The sequence below is a fragment of the Colletotrichum orchidophilum genome, assembly GCF_001831195.1.
Source record: "Colletotrichum orchidophilum strain IMI 309357 chromosome Unknown Scaffold_38.1, whole genome shotgun sequence".
NCBI classification, from domain to species: Eukaryota; Fungi; Ascomycota; class Sordariomycetes; order Glomerellales; family Glomerellaceae; genus Colletotrichum; species Colletotrichum orchidophilum.
The window spans coordinates 279244-297071 of record NW_019172994.1 but is presented as its reverse complement, the minus strand read 5'-3'; the positions used below and the strand labels follow the sequence as shown (position 1 = coordinate 297071).

The window sequence follows — 17828 nt, the reverse complement described above, 5'->3', positions numbered from 1 at the left end:
GACTCGGCTGATATCTAGTACAATCTTCCTATTTTAGGCGAGGACGTTCGAGTTAGGTACGCAGGCACCAGAAAGGGTCTTTCTATAGGTGAATGGCCCAGCGACCCGCTCTTCATCGTCCAGGTGAAGTACGAGGGGTTTGCTCGCCGGCCTCTGATCATTCACCACTAGCGTCGCCTAGACATCAGATGATATTCAAATTGGGGGAGAAAGCATGCAGCCCCTGCTGCCTTACACCAATCCTCTCATGAACCCTTGGGAGAGACCCAGCCTTTTGCGGTAGCCCCAATTACCGTGTGCGTCAATCCACATGGGCGGATGGCAGTTGGACGATGGTCAACGAATTCGGAGCAGAGAACGAAGGAGGTTATGCTGAGCTTCAAGGAAAATAGAAGCCCCTTTTGTTCTCTTTTCATGTGAATAGCTTCACGCAGCACACGATGGCTTTCAGCACTTACCACACAAGACAGTCCGCGGGCATCTTATCAGATAGAAATATCAGCTTGAAACAGTTAAACAAGGCTGGCTCTCAAAGAGACTTGTAATATTTTGACTCTGATATCCCCCATAGTATCTATACACTGACTGTCCTGTCTGTGGGCATCCTCCTTTGGCCTGTCGAAGCCGCGATCCACGGTATTTTCGTACCCTGTCTGCGGCCGGGGGACCCTATACACCCGCATATTCTGACAGAGCCATCGGGGTTGACTCGCTCGGTATTCGAACTGCTCAAAGTCTCGCAAATATAAATACGGAGGGCGTCCCGGCGCGAATGGTTTCGAGGGGTCGCTCTGTACGTAGTTGCACATCGTATCGTACAAACAATATCGTGATCGACGTTTATCGTTTCTTGGGCTCGGCTGCAGAACGGTCAGCATGGCCGCCCGATTTGGAGGCAGGGCCGAGCAAACTTACTCTTCGTCTTCTTCTTCTTTGGCGCACTCTTTCCTCTCGCCTTCAGTCTGTGTAGGCGTTAGCGGTAGCTCCTTGGCTCCCTTCGGCTCACTACGTACCCAGCAATGTGTTCCAAGCGGTCCATCTCTTCCAAGTCGAGTGTTGTGAGCTCAGGGCCAAACTCTCTCTGAACATCCTTAACAGTGACGACCTTGCGCGGATAGTAATCGGCGAGAGCAGGTCCCTTCAATCGTTGGCGCAGGATCTTGTTCCCCGTCCTCAGTCCCTCGGGGTTGAATGCTGTCGCAAAGACTTCGCATTGGGCCTGTTGGGGTCAGCAGACGAGCATGTGACTCGGAACGTCGTAAATTTACCTTCATGAGGTCCAACAACCTCGCGCGTGGGACACTCATATTTGCAGGTCTTGACGGAGCACTATCAGACCAGCCAGAAATTTGTCGCGAAGTTGAGCAAGCTTGGGCGAACGTGAGTCCTGAATTGGACCCGTAAAATGACAGCCGCGCACTCCAATTGGTTCCGGATTTGGGATCATCGATTGGCCGGCATTCTCAGGTACGTACTACCAGCCCTGTCGCATCCACGATGCACCTCAGCGACTAGATCCTTGCAGCTAAAGCACAGTGAGCTCCACGTACCTAGGCACCGTGCTACCCAAACGTGGGTTGTTTAATTTTCGTTGCTTGTGAATGAGATATTCTCCTTCTGAAGTGAAGAGGTCATTTCCAAAATTGCAACTGAACATCCTGACTCAAACCCGCCGCAATTCCGTTTTCTCTCTTGATAGCTCATAAGGCGACAGTGTTCTTCATCCTTTAGTAAAACATTGTGCATTTTACTGTATCGAGGAGGAGTCAGGATGAGCAAGCGCTCGAGTTCAGGAGCGCTGCCACCGAGCAAACGACGACACACGGAAGATGAGGCCATAGACTTGATTATCGATCGCGGCAATGACCTCATCAAATGTCTCCAGGCACTGACCAAATCCAAGACGAGAACTTCGATTCATCGCGAAGACTTGCAAAGGCTCCGACAGCTCAGCAAGGTTCTACTGCCATCGTTCGAGGAGTTGGCCGGCGAAGGCAATACACAGGATTTAGAAAGCGGCGAGATTGATGAGAACGAGGTGAACGCTTTTGCGCCATTCGATGGATTTCCCCCCACCCTACTGACATCGTCGTAGGAAGAGAATGCGTCACATGAGAAGGACGGATCCTCAATTACACCTAGACAGGACTCAGTGCTCTCAGGGCCACCAATCCCTTCTTTTATCCTGATCAAGCCATGGACACCAGTGGATATCCCGAACTCAATGCCGCCTCTTCCCAAAATTACGAATCCAGTCCTAGAGATGGCGGCCTTCACCCATGCGGGCGTCGCCAAGCACAAATCGGATCTCAGTTACGACCGCCTCGAGTGGCTCGGAGACGCCTATGTCGAGTTGATCTCGTCTTCACTAATTTTCCAAACTTTCGGAGGGATGTCGACGGGCCAGTGCTCACAGCTGCGAGAGCTTCTTATTCGCAATGCCAACCTGGGAGAGTACTCAACGCACTATAAGCTTTTCGAAAGAGCGAATCTGCCTCTTGAGTTCAAACCCAAGGGCAACCAGCCGGCCGCGGTAAAACCACAGGAGATCAAAAAGGTTCGCGGTGACTTATTTGAAGCATACGTCGCCGCCGTGATCCTCTCCGATCCCACCGATGGTCTCACTCGAGCTACAGAGTGGCTCAAGGCACTATGGGCAATGACAATCAAGGACCAGATCAGATCGGTTGCCAAGAAGCCCGGGTTACAGATAGTCAAGGAGCTTGGCGAAACTGTGGCCGAAGAGTCTAAGCTACCCCCAAAGGTCCTCCTGAGCCATGCTATCGGTGCTAATGGCATCAACATCCGCTACGAAGACCTCCCCAATGCGAATAGGAAGGACAAATATAACAAGAAGCTGGCCCTCTTCAGCGTCGGAGTGTTTCTTGACGGATGGGGCGAGAAAAACAGGCTCCTGGGTACCGGAAGCGACCTGAATAAGAAGGAGGCGGGCCAAAAGGCAGCGCAGATGGCGCTGAACAACAAGAAGTTGCTGAGGGTGTATCAAGAGAAGAAGAAGGCTTTCTTAGCAGCTCTCGGAGAGACGTAGGCTAGGCCAGAGTTGGGCGGTTACACTATACCCTGAATAGCAGTTTCAACCGAAGCAATAATGACCGTTGTCTAATCAGCCTCCAACTGCCAGGAACAATGCGACAGTTGCCACTGAGAAAGCTACCTAGCGTCGAAATTTGACTACCTAAGGTGAGCAACAGGTATCAGGGTGGTGGATAAAACACACCAGATGAACAGTGTGTGCTCCAACTCGGACGTTCATTGAAATATTAACCATACAAGTCGCTTGCGTGATCCCCTGGAAGCCGAGATGAGTAAACAGCTAGGTGCCCGATGCCGAATAACGATGGACCTCCGTAGCCGTTATGCTGGAACCCAAGGGCCTCGGCTCCATATCAGCTTAGAACTTACACTGAAGTCTCGGTTGATGGAACTTTAAATCGAGGACGAAAACGAAACGAAAAACGATGGAACATGCCCGCATTTCACGTGCCTCAAGGTTTCTCTCGGCAGAGAAGCAGACACCGCAGGCTACCTTACCGGCCCCCAACTTCACTCGTGCACTAGGGAGAGAAGACGCGGGGATGATGGGAGTTTGCTAAGATAGTCGGGGTCTCGGAGAAGCACAACCCCTGACAAGCCCGCGTCAAGCCCACGCACCCCGGTCCCACGCCCACTCTAAACCCCCAGGTGCTGGGTTGGGGTCACAGTTGGTTGTGCCGTTGCGTTGTCGTTGCGCTGCGCTGCGTTGCGTTGCGTGACCCGCGGCCGAGGCAAACACAATTTAGCGGAAATCGCCCACACCTTCCGATGCTGCTAACATCGGCGCGAACCCCCCCAAGCCAATTTAGAGACAGCTAATTGCCGGTACCGAAATACTTTGCCTCATTGCCAGCACCCGCCATCGCCGCCGCTACATTCTTGCTGCCAACCAGATCCCTTCCTCTCTTTGGACGTCGAAGGGAAAGAGTCCCATGGCGAAGCTCTCGCATGATGCATATCAGCGGGCTGGATCTTTAACTCTCTCCTTTTCCCAGCACCTGTTGCCTCCATTATCTGTTTCAGTTCCGGCTGCCCAGGTACCTCGCTCTACCGGTACATCCAGGTGATTTGCGGAACTTATCTGAGTTGCTATCTTCGCCTGGTGTGGTTGAACTGGACCCAACCCCGACCCAGATCACCCCGGATATACACCCGTAAACGCGTGCTCCCTCCCTTTGCCAACTAATCAAGTCGGCTCGGTCGCCTCGAGAACAGCCTTCTAGATGGCCGACTCCGTGGGTGAGTGCGAGCAAAACCTTACCGTCCGTTGTGGGGAGAGCAATTCCCCGGCTAATTATGCGATTATGCCGTCTCTCTATAGATCGCGTGTTCGTCCATGCCTTAAATACCGTCAAGAAAATCCCCAAAACGGGGGCATCGCGTCCCCCGCCGTCCGACAGACTGCGACTCTATGGACTTTACAAGCAAGCGATGGAGGGGGATGTCGATGGCGTCATGGAGCGGCCGACCTTGGCTTCCGGCATGCCAGCCGACGAGCTTCAACGGGAGAAGGATAAATGGGATGCGTGGAACTCCCAGAAGGGTCTGAGCCGGACGGAAGCGAAGAGAAGATATATCGAGGCATTGATCGAGACGATGCACAAATATGCGACAACACCGTAAGCCCATATCACCCCTATCTGCCACCCGGGCCGCCTCTGCGCATCGCAACCCACTGACTCGTCACAACAGCGACGCAAAGGAACTTGTCGCGGAACTCGAGTTCGTATGGAATCAAATCAAGAACAATAGCCCCAGCTCGACCGACTCTTCACCGAAAGGCACAGGTTACACCGGCGAATTACGACAGTTTCAGCCACCCCTGGCTGGATCCGAAGGGCCACTGAAGGTTCTCAGTCCTATGAGCGAGAATGATGCCGCGGAAAGAAACTCGGATGGAAGGATAGGCTTCGACGATGACGACAACGACAACGACAATGAAGGTGACGCGCTCGGGAGGAGCAGCAACTGGTCCCGGAGCGTGGAGCGAGCGCTTGAGAAGCTGTCCGCCGAGGTCGCAGCATTACGAGAGCAAATAACAATAGGGAGGGAGTGGAAGTCGAAAAAGTCACGAAGCTTTCCGGCTTGGCTACAGTGGCTTACATGGGTTGTCATGAAACATCTAGCTATCGACATGGTGCTACTAGCATTCATCCTACTATGGATGCGCAAGCGGAAGGACAGGCGACTGGAAGACTTGGTCCGAGCAGGGTTGAAGTTGATGCGGGAGTACGTGAGGAAAGTTTTACCAGCCAGATGACAACTCTCGCGGGCGATAGAAGGCACAGCCTGTGGGAATACTGGTCAAGGGTTTGCTGGATCAACAGCGCTCCTACTCGCTGGCTGTAGCGAAACAAGCTCGTTCACGACCTTCTCTGCCGTTTGTTTCCAGCCAAGCTGAGAGGCTCCCTCGGCAGCAATGACGGTCCAGACTTATTTTGATCGTGTCTGAGAGGATCGGCGTATGCTCTCAACCTGGCGGCTCGAATTTCATCGCCCCTTTGGCATGAACATGGGGGAACATTTCTTGTCCAGGCGACATCACGTACATCGACGACGAAGAAGTGCCACTGGAGAGATACGCAGTCTACCAAACAACATGGCCTATAGGGTATCGTAAAGGAGCTTTTACATGGGAAAGGAACCGCAAATGCTGAGCCGAACGCAGCAATTGGCTGAGTCTGCGGACGACGAGACAGAAGTCGATGATCGCCTGAGGATCTGTGTAAGTATGTTCGAAGGCTAGGCCCGGCCTGATCATATAAATGCGATATCTCACGAAAACAGTTGTAAATTCAAAAATTTAACGCTGCACTGCTACTCTCATACCTCCGCTGCACTTCCGTATCTGCATTGAACTGGTGCCCAAGGCGGATTTGAGGAGATTCAGCGTTCAATTGAAAAGTGAGAAGTGAGAAGCAAGCAACTCGAACACAGCCTTTGTGACTTCACTTGATTCAGCTCCTGTGTGCCCAACAAAGCTCATATCGATCACTGAGATATTGTGGCCGGGGTATAAGTCCGGGGCCACCTTGGAAACACGATCACAAGCGTGGAGCGTCAGCCTACCTTTACCTCCCAAGTTCTCCATCCTCAAGACGCTCAGATCTCAACCTCAACCGTTCGTATTCCACCAACCTCATCATATTATCCACCACGACAACCAGTACACGACACAAAAAACTCACACTGCGAATGTGGCCTAGGCCCGGCCGCGCATTTGGAAATTTTTAAGACGCAGAGGATTTGTCGGCAAGATGCAAGAGGGAGCAGGTGATCAGTCGACGAAGCCTGGGAAGGCAGGAACCGCCGGCGATCATCTCGAAGAGAAAGATAGCTCCACGATCCCCCAAGCAGTACCGGTCATGGCAATGTTTGTTCCTCTTGAAGAGAGTCTATTCGATCCCTTCGACCCTCCACGGAACGCGATTGACCGCATCAAGCTCAGCCAAGAGAAACTCGAGAAACACACGGCCGCCGTTGAGCAGAACATCCTCTTCATATACGAGCGGGAGCACCAGCGCATTTCGCAGGTTGCAAAGCAAGAGGAAGCGCAAAAGGGTTTCATCGAGACGCCCGCGGGCCTTATGCAGGGCGAGGAAGCGCTCATCATGGAATCCGTCCACGCTCCGGTACCCCCCGGCGTCGATTATAGCGACCGGCACTTGTCCACATACAAGGCTCCCGATCTTCCGCAAGTCCTGCCTCCGAGACAAGCAGCGCTTCAATGGTCACTCTATAATGCTGGCCAGGCCGTGGGTCAACTGACAGGATATGCTGGCCACGCCGAAGAGATCAAAGAGCCCTATCGGAAGATGTTGGAGCGACAAGCTGCACAAGAGGCATTACCTGCCAGCACTAGTCAGGATGATGAGCCTGCGCGAAGCTAGAAGCGACGACGGGTGACCTGAATCGCTATCGATGCCAATGTCAGAAGAATACGATTGAAGTCTGGACAGCAGATGCTAGATCAAAGACAGGTCGAGGATGACCGATCAATATCCTCAGCGCCACTGGGGAGGGGCTTCGAATAATGGCCAAGGACCCGCATAGAGTTCCGTGTGTGTAAGCAGTGACCATGGATGTCAAGAGATATTAGTAAATCACACTCAGTATCTACTTCTTCTGATGTCTTGTCCTCATCATGATATGTAACGACCGGCGGTAAGAGGCAGCGGTCATTGAAGATTTCTCCCATGCTTCCATAAACGGCGTCAAAATGCTTCATCTAGGTACACTAGATAGAGGAAGGCTCGATCAAGCATCTTGCGAAGCTCAAGCTCACCTACGATAAGTGTCCATTACAATTTAAAGTGAAGAAGAAAAAGAGAAGAGGCGCTATGCGACAAAAATTTCCGCAGACTAAATGGTGCTCAGCGGAGATTCTTGGTGCCTCAGGCGACAGTGAGCTCCCGGATGGTCGACCAATCATGGTTAATGTAAATTAATCGCGATTTACGCACTAGCGCCACCAAATCCCCATGGTCCGGGACAGAAGAGCAGTTCACTCCCGACGTCAACGATTGAATACCAATCTGCCTCCCCCCAAACGCCCTCCCCCGTTTCGTCAGAGTCTCAATCCGTCAAGGCGACACGATGCTGCGGCATTCTCTAGCACGTTCGGCTTGGCGGACTGGCAAGCAAGCCGCCAATGCCTCGCGAACTTTTGCTACAACAGCTCGCAGGAATGCCGAAGTCGAACTGACCATTGGTACGGACGAACCCGCCCTTGCGAGGGTTTCAATTGGATTCTATGGATGTTGCTGACAAGATCTACAGACGGAAAGAAGGTGTCGATCGAAGGTGAGCCGCAATGTCGCCATGTCCGAGGATTCCTACTCACGATCTTCTAGCCGGCTCCGCCCTGATTCAAGCTTGCGAAAAGGCAGGCGTCACAATTCCCAGGTTTGTACAGCCGTCAATGAACAAGCTATATTTCATTAGCTAACTCCTTAACAGATATTGCTATCATGAGTAGGAAGCCCTTTTCGATCGAATCGATGACCGCTACGAAGGATGACCTCCGACTGACAAATACAACAGAAAGCTCGCGATTGCCGGTAACTGCCGTATGTGCTTGGTCGAAGTCGAGCGTGCACCGAAGCCCATAGCCTCCTGCGCATGGCCCGTACAGCCTGGTATGGTCGTCAAGACAAACTCTCCTCTCACACACAAGGCCCGCGAGGGTATCATGGAGTTCCTCCTCGCCAATCATCCTCTGGACTGCCCTATCTGCGACCAGGGTGGTGAGTGTGATCTCCAGGATCAGTCGATGCGATACGGGGGCGACCGTGGCCGCTTCCACGAGATTGGCGGCAAGCGTGCCGTTGAAGACAAGAACATCGGCCCTCTCATCAAGACTTCCATGAACAGATGTATCCACTGCACAAGATGTGTCCGTTTCTCCAACGATATTGCCGGTGCCCCCGAGATGGGCTCTTTCGGCCGTGGCAACGACATCCAGATCGGTACCTACCTTGAGAAGAACCTCGACTCCGAACTTTCCGGCAACGTTATCGACCTGTGCCCCGTTGGTGCCCTCACCTCAAAGCCTTACGCTTTCCGCGCGAGACCTTGGGAGCTGAAGCACTCCGAATCCATCGATGTCCTCGACGGCTTGGGATCCAACATCCGCGTCGACTCTCGTGGCCTCGAGGTGATGCGTATCCTTCCCAGACTCAACGACGACGTCAACGAAGAGTGGATTAACGACAAGACCCGTTTCGCGTGTGACGGATTGAAGACTCAGAGATTGACCATGCCTTTGATCCGCCGTGAGGGCAAGTTCGAGCCCGCCGACTGGGAGCAGGCCCTCATGGAGGTCGCCAACGCCTACCACCACATCCAGCCCAAGGGCAATGAGTTCAAGGTTATCGCTGGTGAGTTGACCGAAGTCGAGTCTTTGGTTGCCATGAAGGACCTGGCCAACAAGCTCGGCTCCGAGAACTTGGCCCTCGACATGCCCAACGGAAGCAAGCCCGTTGCCCACGGCGTCGACGTTCGCTCCAACTACTTGTTCAACTCTAGGATCTACGGTATCGAGGAGGCCGATGCCATCCTCATCGTCGGCAGCAACCCCCGTCACGAGGCCGCTGTCCTCAACGCCCGTATCCGCAAGCAATGGCTTCGCTCTGACCTCGAGATCGGCGTCGTTGGCGAAACATGGGATTCAACCTTTGAGTTTGAGCACCTTGGTCTTGACCACGCTGCCCTGAAGAAGGCTCTGGCGGGACCTTTCGGCAAGAAGCTGCAGGCTGCCAAGCGCCCTATGATCGTTGTTGGTTCTGGTGTTACTGACCACGTTGACGCCAAGGCCTTCTACGAGACCATTGGTGCTTTCGTTGACAAGAACGCCGCCAACTTCATTACACCTGAGTGGAACGGATACAACGTTCTCCAGAGAGCCGCTTCACGCGCCGGTGCCTTTGAGGTCGGCTTCGTCACCCCCTCCACTGAGGTTGCCGAGACCGCTCCCAAGTTCGTCTGGCTCCTTGGTGCCGACGAAATCTCGGAGAAGGACATTCCCAAGAATGCCTTTGTCGTCTACCAGGGTCACCACGGTGACCGCGGTGCCCAGATCGCCGACGTTGTTCTTCCCGGTGCTGCCTACACTGAGAAGGCCGGTACCTACATCAACACTGAAGGCCGTGTCCAGATGACCCGTGCCGCCACCTCCCTGCCCGGTGCTTCTCGTACCGACTGGAAGATCGCCCGCGCCATCAGCGAGTTCCTCGGTGCTCCTCTGCCTTACAATGACGTTGCTCAGCTACGCGACAGAATGGCCGAGATCAGCCCGGCCCTGGCGGCCTACGATGTGGTTGAGCCCGTCGCTCTGCAGCAACTGAGCAAGGTTCAACTGGTTGACCAGAACAAGGGCTCCAAGGCCAGCGGAACACCTTTGAAGAAGGTTATCGAAAACTTCTATTTCACAGACGTCATCTCAAGAAGGTATGTTACTCATGCGAAGCCGCTCTCAGTTATTTTGGTAGGAGGCTCTAACGCATATTCAGTTCACCGACAATGGCCCGCTGCTCTGCGGCCAAGGCCAGTGGCAGCCCCAAGACCAACTTCATGGCACCAGGCATGGAGGAGGACAGGCCAATGGGCCAGATTGCGTACGGGGCATGAGGGACAGACTGTACGACTACGACCGTAGAGGGAGGTTGATGAAGAAGAAAAGAGAGTTCCTTTGTTTGGGATGGATGCATTGCTTGTAAATAATAGCACGCGCGGCTAGAGAGTGGCGGGTAGTTGGAAGAAAGTAAATACCTTCATGTCTTGTGTCTCGTGATGCTTTTTTGAAGTAGCTCCCGCCCGTCCCTGAGTCTATTTTGAGGCTGGGAAGCTGAGATTACGGATGTAAAGCATCAATCTCATTTCACTTCGTATGTTGGTAGCCCCAGAGCGGCTATCAAGGCTGCGAGCTTCAGAACTAGGCATCCACCATAGAGTCATCAGAGTGGCGAAGCTCCTAATCTACATCAGAGACCAATGGGACGCCGAAGATATTACTAAGAAGTGGACAGCCTCTAGAAGACGTCCCTCTGACCTTTGACACGAAAGGAACGCGCTCTGAATGAATACAATCGGCATGCTACTCAAGACCTCATCTGGAATGTATGCCGAGTAGAAGCTGGAACACATTGCATTCTTCCTGGTGATGCAAGACCCTGTCACTGCCTCATCTGACGGCCTGCTGTCGACAACAGATATCAGCCTCGACACACGCGGGTAATATAATTTCACAGCACGGGACTTTTCGTGGGCGCCGAAGGATAATGCATTGTTCTGTTTTGTTCCTGCCATAAACACCCAGACGAAGTTTGAGACGAGTAACCAACGCGATCCGAACACACCACAGCTGGACGATGAGTACGGAAGCCGCCGGGAAGGTGGATAATCAAGTCAATGATCCAGCGTCAGCTTCCACATTCGAGATCAGATACTCTAGCCATTATGATCATCTGATAAAACTGCCGATAGCATTTTTTTAATTCATGCTTTTGCGTAGGGAAAACATAGCTTGTGTAATCAGAAATGCCCGTCGGACAGCGGCTTGAAATGAGGAACATAGACGACATACCCATGTTTTGGCAAATCAACGAGGGAGAGAGGTATTGTGGACGACTTGAAGCTCTTCTCTTTTCACAAAGGCTTGCCAGCAGGCTGTTCCTATTTTGATAGTCTACGAAAATCATGGCTCAAGTAGTGAGCTCCTCGCGAGAGATATGACTCCATGACACTTCAGAGCCTCCACGCTGGAATCGGGGTTCATGGCCTCCCTGTTCTCTCCCGCTTTATGGCCGACACATTCTCGCGAGAATATGGATTTTACCGATACTCAACAGCACTTCGGAAAACCGAGAAGCCAGTGGGCGGTATTATGACGACTTGCCCTTAATATACAATGACTCTTTTTTTCGGACACACGGCCTCACTGCCTATGAGCTACAGCTGCATTGGATAGCCCTCTTCAACTTGGGCACATCGCCAACCCAACGTTCCTCCTCCGCCTTATCACCCTTATACTCCTGACCGTCAATCTCCTTACCATCCCAGCTCTCCTCAAAGGGGTGCAGCGCCATCTGCATAACCCTTCTTAAAACATCCCTCTCACCATCCTTCTCAACCCTCTTAATAAGCTCGTCAAGCACCCAGCCACGCGGCACAAAGTTAGGGTTGACAGCCTTCATGGCCTTCTCTCGCTCGGCATCCTGGCCATCCTCGCCCCAGTCTTCAACAACGCGGGCGCGCCACTTATCCAGCCAGCTGCCGACGTCAGCGCGACCCTTGGACTCCTCGCCAGCCGTCACGCCCTCACTGTGGAAGAAGCGCGCGGCCGTCTCACGGCGGGTGTCTTCGTCCGCGACGTCCGACAACTTGACGGAGCTGAGGCGGCGGAAGAAGTGGTTAAAGTCCAGCTCGTGGGTCTCCATGGTATCCAGCAGACCGCTGAACAGCTCGTCAAAGTCGCTTTCCTTGAAGTTCTTGAGGCCCAACCGCTGCGTCATGAGACGCTTGTACTCAGCCATGAAGAGCGCCTTGTACTCCTCGCCGACCTGCATGATGAGCTTCTCGGCCCGGCCGACGAGATCCTCGGATTGGCTCTCCTCGACGCCGTCGTTGACGAAGGTATCCTCGTCCACGCCGGCTCCTGCACCGATGAGCTCGCCCAGCGCCTCACCGAAGCGGACGAGGTTCCACCAGATGATGGTCGGCTGGTTGCGGTAGCTGTACCGCAGGAGATGATCGTCGTGGTTCGGTGTGTACGCCGGGTCAAAGTTGTCCATGAACGCGAAGGGACCAAAGTCGATGCTCAGGCCCATGATGGAGGTGTTGTCGGTGTTCAGCACGCCGTTCATGAAGCCGTAGGCCTGCCACTTGGCGACGATGAGGGCGTTGCGGCGGGCGACCTCACGGAAGAGCCGGGTGAAGCGGTTCTCGGCCGCGTCGTCCGGCCCCTGGATTTCCGTCGATGGGACGCCGCGCGCAGGCTGTTCGAGAGAAGACTCGGCGGGCTTTTCGGGGTTCTCGAGGCGGGCGGGGAGCTTCTCCCAGCCGCCAAAGACGTCTTCGGCGACGTAGGTCGCCAGCTTGCGGAGCATGGCGCGGTCGCCTCTTGCGCGGGGGAGGTCAAAGTTGCCCAGACGGATCCAGGATTGTGCGAAGCGCAGCACGATGGCGCCCGGCTCTACCGTCTCTCTCCTGACCTTGACGTTGGGCAGGAGTGTCAGAGAGAGCGCGCGGGTGCTGGGGATCCCGAGCGCATGGAGCGCCTCGGAGACCACGAACTCGCGGATACTCGACCTCAGCACCGCCTTCCCGTCTGCGAACCGCGAGTAGGGAGTGATACCGGCGCCCTTGAGCTGCAGCTCGTACCGAGTCTTGGTCTCGGGGTTCGTCGTCTCAAAGAGAGAGATCGCGCGCCCGTCACCCAGCTGGCCTGCCCATTGCCCAAACTGGAAGCCGCCGTAGCACTGCGCCCAGGGGTACCCCCCTTCGAGCTTCTCCTCGTCCCAGCCCTGTAACCTGTTCCCCGCGACGGTCTGCTTGAAGTCCTCCGTCTCTTCGTCGCCTTGCTCTATCCCAATGTCGCGCATCGCGGCCGGGCTCACGGCGAGGAGCTCCGGGTTCTCGACGGTCTCGGGGCGGACCCAGGTGAAGGCTGCATTGCGGACGCCGCGCGGGGCGATCTGGTCGCGCGGGGTCTTGTGGGAGTCGGCCGGGGTCGGGAAGATGGAGTCGGGCGGGAGGGAGGAGGTGTAGGTCCATGTCTTTGGCAGCTCTCCTATCGGGAGGCCATGGTAAGATGTTGGCTTCGCGGTTGTCGAATTGGCGCCATTGGAGAGTTGGGCGGCCATGATGGCGGGGATTGTGAAAGCTCTTGGGACGGCTCGGCGGGAGAGCAGTCTCGAGAGCATATACGCGGATTCGAGGTTCAGTCAAGCGTGAGATGCAATAGTACAAAACAAAACTATTCGAACGAAGAGATCGGGGTATCACAGGCAAGAGTACGTTGGAAGCAGCTAGGGAATTCTTTTTTGGAGGGGTCATTCGGTAATGATGATCCGTAGTGTGTGTAAGTCACCACTTAGTCGGCGATGAGGGGACTCTCGGAGCTTCAATGAAAATCCCCCCAAAAATTTACGCTGACTAAACCGAGGATGCGCACCTGGATAGAAAGAACCTCGGCGCCCACATCGACGGTCACCGATGGCAACGTCCCCCGACCCCGGAGACAATTAATCATCCAGATACTTAGTGATTCGAACAAAATTTTAATTAGAACTCCTTCGATCCCCGCCCCTAGATCCGAGGGCCCCAAGCCCTTTGAATAGGTAAGGCACCTTACGTTCGCGGTCCGAGTCCCGGCCGAAGCTGTCTGCTGCCCCCGGGTCATCACGCAACAGCTCCCACACTGTCGTCACCGTTGGCGTCACTGCGAGAGCGCAGCCCCCCAAACCCCCGCCGCGGTCCCGGGAATCCAGCATGCCCTGGCAGCAGCTCCAATTGGGGCAAGTGGGGGGAGGAGAAAGAGTTCCATTTCCAGCCCACCGCAGCAATTCGAAAACGCCTCCTTGCTGTTTGTGACGGGACACCAAGAAAGAGCTCCCCAGCATAGGTACGACTTTCAGTGATGTCAATTGGACGTCTCGGCTCTTGTTGGCCGATGCAGGCGGGGGAAGCATGTTTATCCTGCAGTCTATTGCATGTCATCGAAACAAATTCGATGGGAGAGCAAAAGCACCGTGCCTTTCGTACCTAGTGTCTCGTCTCGTCCCATCGTGCTGATAACACAACCCTCAATCACCCTCACCCCTCACAGCTCCTCCCGCCTGAAGAGACTAGCAGAAGTCCTTCGGATTAGAAATACAACCCCCTGTCCCCGGTTCATTAATACCCGTTGCTCGAAGCTATCTTATCATATCTTCATACACCGCCGTATGTTATTGACGAGACAATCATCAAGACTCTGCTCAACGCTGCGTACCCGTCCTAGATTGCCGCTCCCATCTTCTCAACTTCTTCCAAAGCGCAACATGAACTCGATTCTGTCCACCTTCACGCCCGATGCTTCGGGAACTCCACCCAAGCAGGTGGAATACATCCCATGGCTTACGCTTAACGATGGCAACATGATCCCAATGGTGAGTCTTAACTTCAAGTAGAGGATTGCCGTTCCTACGGGAAGATCTGCCGCTCGGCAATGCATGTCAGCGCTAGGTCTAAAGGCATTTCAGCGAAATGAAAAGCCACTCCATCACGGTCAGCCTACTTAAATGGCCATCTCATGCTAACGTATCGACAGCTCGCATATGGCTTGGGTACTGCCAACTACAAGTCTGGCGGCGCCAGCTTTGATGAGAGGATCGTTGACAACACCGTCATGGCGATCAAGGCCGGATACCGTCATCTGGATGGCGCCGAAGGTACTTGCAAGTAATTATCAATCTACAGACTACCAATCTAACGAACCTCTAGTATATGGCAATGAGGAAGAGCTTGGCGCAGCCATCAAGAAGGGCGGCGTGCCAAGGGAGAAGCTCTACGTCACCGCCAAAATCAGCGGGACCAAGAAGCAGGATACCGAAGAAGCTTTCGCAACCACATTGAAGAAGCTCGATCTCGAATACGTTGATCTCTATCTCATCCACGCGCCCTTCTTCGCCGACTCCGACGAGGAGCTCCAGCAAAAGTGGGCTGATTTGGAGGCTATCCAGGCCAGCGGCCGAGCGAAGAGCATTGGGCTCTCCAACTTCCTTCAGCCGCAAATCGAAGCCATCTTGAAGACGGCCAAGGTCCCTCCCGCCATCAACCAGATCGAGTTTCACCCTCATCTGCAGCACGGCGACCTGCTGGACTTCCACCGCAAGAACAAGATTGCCGTTTCCGCCTACGCTCCCTTGACCCCCATCACCTCGGACGTCGACTCCCCCGTCAGAACTATCTGGGCCAACCTGTCTAAGAAGTACGGCGTGAGCGACTCTGTTGTCGGACTCCGATGGTGCATTGATCAAGGTCTGATTGTCATCACCACCTCTTCTAAAGAGGAAAGACTGGCGAGTTACCTTAATCACATCCCGGCCATCAAGCTTACCCCTCGGGAGGTGAGTGAGATTGCCGAGGCTGGTAAAACCAAGCATGTTCGTGGGTTCTGGAAGAACAAGTTCGACGCTGATGATACCCGATGAGTTTGGCAATATTCGGGTTTCTGCACCACTCGTCGTAACCAAGAGAGGAGACATCTGGTGGTGTTAGTGATAATTAGTAATTGTGAAAAAAGTTCCAACGGTGATCTCTCTCAGTGATCTCAATTTCACACTTGCAAGGCACAACCGCGCGGAATAAACGTGGAAGGATTTGGTGTGAAAGCATCGTGCTTTATTTACTTCTGTTTCCATCGCCTCACAGCTCATCGTCAGATTCGGTCTCGCTGCCAGCGGGCGGTGGGGGTGCTTTGGGGGCTGCTTTCTTTCTTGCAAAAGGCAGTTCTCTCTTCGCAGGAGGCGCCTCCTTCTTCGCGGGCGCTGCTGCAGCCTTTGGCTTCGGCGGCGGGGATACTCGAGACCGTGTCTGCTGACTGTGTGTTGGCGCTGCCGATTCTTCATCTTCATTTTCACTAGCGGTCTCGTCATCATCCTCAGTTGTGTCGCGCTGCTGATCCGACTCGTCCGCAGCCTGTTCCTTAGCCTCATCAACATCCATTTTGTCCTCGCTTTCTTCTGACGAATCAGCATCACCAACAGGCGCGGGAGCGGTCTTCCTCTTGCCCGGCCTCGACTTGGCGGCCACATGGCCTTTTGCCGCGGCCTGGGAACTCTGTACCTGCGCTAGCTTCTCCGGCTCGACGGATGCAGACGCGAGTAGTTTCTGCTGCTGTCGGATCTTCAATTTCTTCTCGTTGAGCAGGTCGCGGAACTTCTCGAGGAGTTCCGACTCATCAGCCTCCTTGGCCGCGACTAGCTCGTCGATTTGAGCTTTGAGCTCCCGCACAGAGTCTTCGAGCTTGTTTGCTTTCGCGGTTGTGGAAGCTAGAGCTTTCTTGGCCTCATTGGCTGTCTGGGCCGAGAGGGCACACCAGTCGAATAGCTCAATGAGCTCGCGTGGGCTGTGGCTCAACTCGATGGCGCCGAGCCGTTGCTAGAACACCAGCCGTCAGCCCGGCCACCCCGAAGGCAAAGGCTGGGACACTTACTGTGAACTCATTCCCCTTTTTTCGAATAGTCAGGGTGAGAACTGACTCGTTTTCCACCGATGCAATTGCCTCAATGTCCCCGGCCGGTTCTTGTTGCAAAACCGCAGTAAGGATAGCGACCCATTCTTCCTCAGACACTGGACTGTTCTTGACACGAAGAGATGCGACTTTATCGTGACGCACTACCAGCGCAACCCTACCATTAGCTCTTCAATTTCCGTACATGTGGTGGATGAGTTCGGCGCATGAAACAGCGTCGACCAAGACCCACTCGCCCGGGCCGCGGTGATCGTCGGCCAGGAAGGCGGGATGACGAGCGTTCGACTCACGAGAAATGGCATATGGCTCCACGCCATCAGTTCCCACCAACTTGACATCCAGCGCCTTTGACTTAATAGGCGTGGCCTGGACGATGACAAAAGCGCCCTCACTGTCTGACCGGGGAAACCGGAGAACGTGGCCGGATGCCATGACTTAGTGAACTCGATGTAAAAATCGATTGCCCCCCTTGCGTGCCACGGGATGAGCTGAAGGTTCGATGTAAGTGGCAGTTGCAAACCGGTGTAGGGTCTGAGAGTCTTCGGCCAGTCGTTGGAAATTGTCAGTAAGTGCGTAATTATTTGCTTCAAGAGCTGGAATCTATCTTGCAACCACTTTGGCTCGAGGGGGATTCCTGGTTGGATGGGGGTTGAGACAGAGCAGTCCGGGAGAGTGAGACTGAGACTGGATGTCCGAAGTTGGTAGTTTGTTGATTAAATACAGAGTGTAGTGATGGTGGCACAGCGAGAAGCCACGGGCAGCTTCATCTTAACCGTGAGGGCCTGGGGTCGAGAGCTAGGCAACTATGGCGCTCAGATAGGCAGCAAAAGGGGACTGAGCCACACCTCAGGCAGCCTTGGTTTTGAGACGGTCGGGACGGGAAGGAGTCGTGGGAGGGCACGGAGAGCGGGAAAGTAGTCAGCAATTGTTTTGGTGCATGAGGTTGGTGCTGTCAACAAATAAACAGGAAGCTACGGAGATGACGGCCTTGTGTTTGGACCTTATTGCCTGGGATGGACCGGAAGAAAGGGCAGCGTCC

The 17828-nt window shown here is 54.2% G+C and overlaps 8 protein-coding genes across 8 annotated transcripts; 5 read left to right on the top strand and 3 right to left on the bottom strand.

Moving 5' to 3' along the window:
* Nucleotides 1-840: 840 nt before the first annotated feature.
* On the bottom strand, nt 841-1307 carry CORC01_05530 (uncharacterized protein; the record flags this gene model as incomplete). The annotated part of the gene is made up of 4 exons (XM_022617173.1): nt 841-860; nt 916-962; nt 1014-1219; nt 1269-1307. The coding sequence occupies 4 exons, from the start codon at nt 1305-1307 to the stop codon at nt 841-843; spliced, it is 312 nt and encodes a 103-aa protein (XP_022476398.1).
* A 464-nt stretch (nt 1308-1771) lies between these two features.
* Nucleotides 1772-3049, top strand: CORC01_05529 (RNase3 domain-containing protein; the record flags this gene model as incomplete). The annotated part of the gene is made up of 2 exons (XM_022617172.1): nt 1772-2038; nt 2096-3049. 2 exons carry the CDS (start codon nt 1772-1774, stop codon nt 3047-3049), a joined length of 1221 nt encoding a protein of 406 aa, XP_022476397.1.
* Nucleotides 3050-4485: 1436 nt separating this feature from the next.
* On the top strand, nt 4486-5314 carry CORC01_05528 (acyl CoA binding protein; the record flags this gene model as incomplete). Its single annotated transcript, XM_022617171.1, has 2 exons — nt 4486-4673; nt 4747-5314. The coding sequence occupies 2 exons, from the start codon at nt 4486-4488 to the stop codon at nt 5312-5314; spliced, it is 756 nt and encodes a 251-aa protein (XP_022476396.1).
* A 997-nt stretch (nt 5315-6311) lies between these two features.
* CORC01_05527 (uncharacterized protein) lies at nt 6312-6944 on the top strand (the record flags this gene model as incomplete). Its single annotated transcript, XM_022617170.1, has 1 exon — nt 6312-6944. The coding sequence occupies one exon, from the start codon at nt 6312-6314 to the stop codon at nt 6942-6944; it is 633 nt and encodes a 210-aa protein (XP_022476395.1).
* A 706-nt stretch (nt 6945-7650) lies between these two features.
* Nucleotides 7651-10182, top strand: CORC01_05526 (NADH dehydrogenase; the record flags this gene model as incomplete). Its single annotated transcript, XM_022617169.1, has 6 exons — nt 7651-7765; nt 7834-7857; nt 7908-7959; nt 8014-8028; nt 8098-10002; nt 10065-10182. 6 exons carry the CDS (start codon nt 7651-7653, stop codon nt 10180-10182), a joined length of 2229 nt encoding a protein of 742 aa, XP_022476394.1.
* Nucleotides 10183-11495: 1313 nt separating this feature from the next.
* Nucleotides 11496-13415, bottom strand: CORC01_05525 (uncharacterized protein; the record flags this gene model as incomplete). The annotated part of the gene is made up of 1 exon (XM_022617168.1): nt 11496-13415. One exon carries the CDS (start codon nt 13413-13415, stop codon nt 11496-11498), a length of 1920 nt encoding a protein of 639 aa, XP_022476393.1.
* Nucleotides 13416-14594: 1179 nt separating this feature from the next.
* On the top strand, nt 14595-15746 carry CORC01_05524 (aldo/keto reductase; the record flags this gene model as incomplete). The annotated part of the gene is made up of 3 exons (XM_022617167.1): nt 14595-14702; nt 14864-14984; nt 15037-15746. 3 exons carry the CDS (start codon nt 14595-14597, stop codon nt 15744-15746), a joined length of 939 nt encoding a protein of 312 aa, XP_022476392.1.
* Nucleotides 15747-15960: 214 nt separating this feature from the next.
* On the bottom strand, nt 15961-17221 carry CORC01_05523 (uncharacterized protein; the record flags this gene model as incomplete). Its single annotated transcript, XM_022617166.1, has 3 exons — nt 15961-16695; nt 16751-16946; nt 17022-17221. The coding sequence occupies 3 exons, from the start codon at nt 17219-17221 to the stop codon at nt 15961-15963; spliced, it is 1131 nt and encodes a 376-aa protein (XP_022476391.1).
* Nucleotides 17222-17828: the final 607 nt, after the last annotated feature.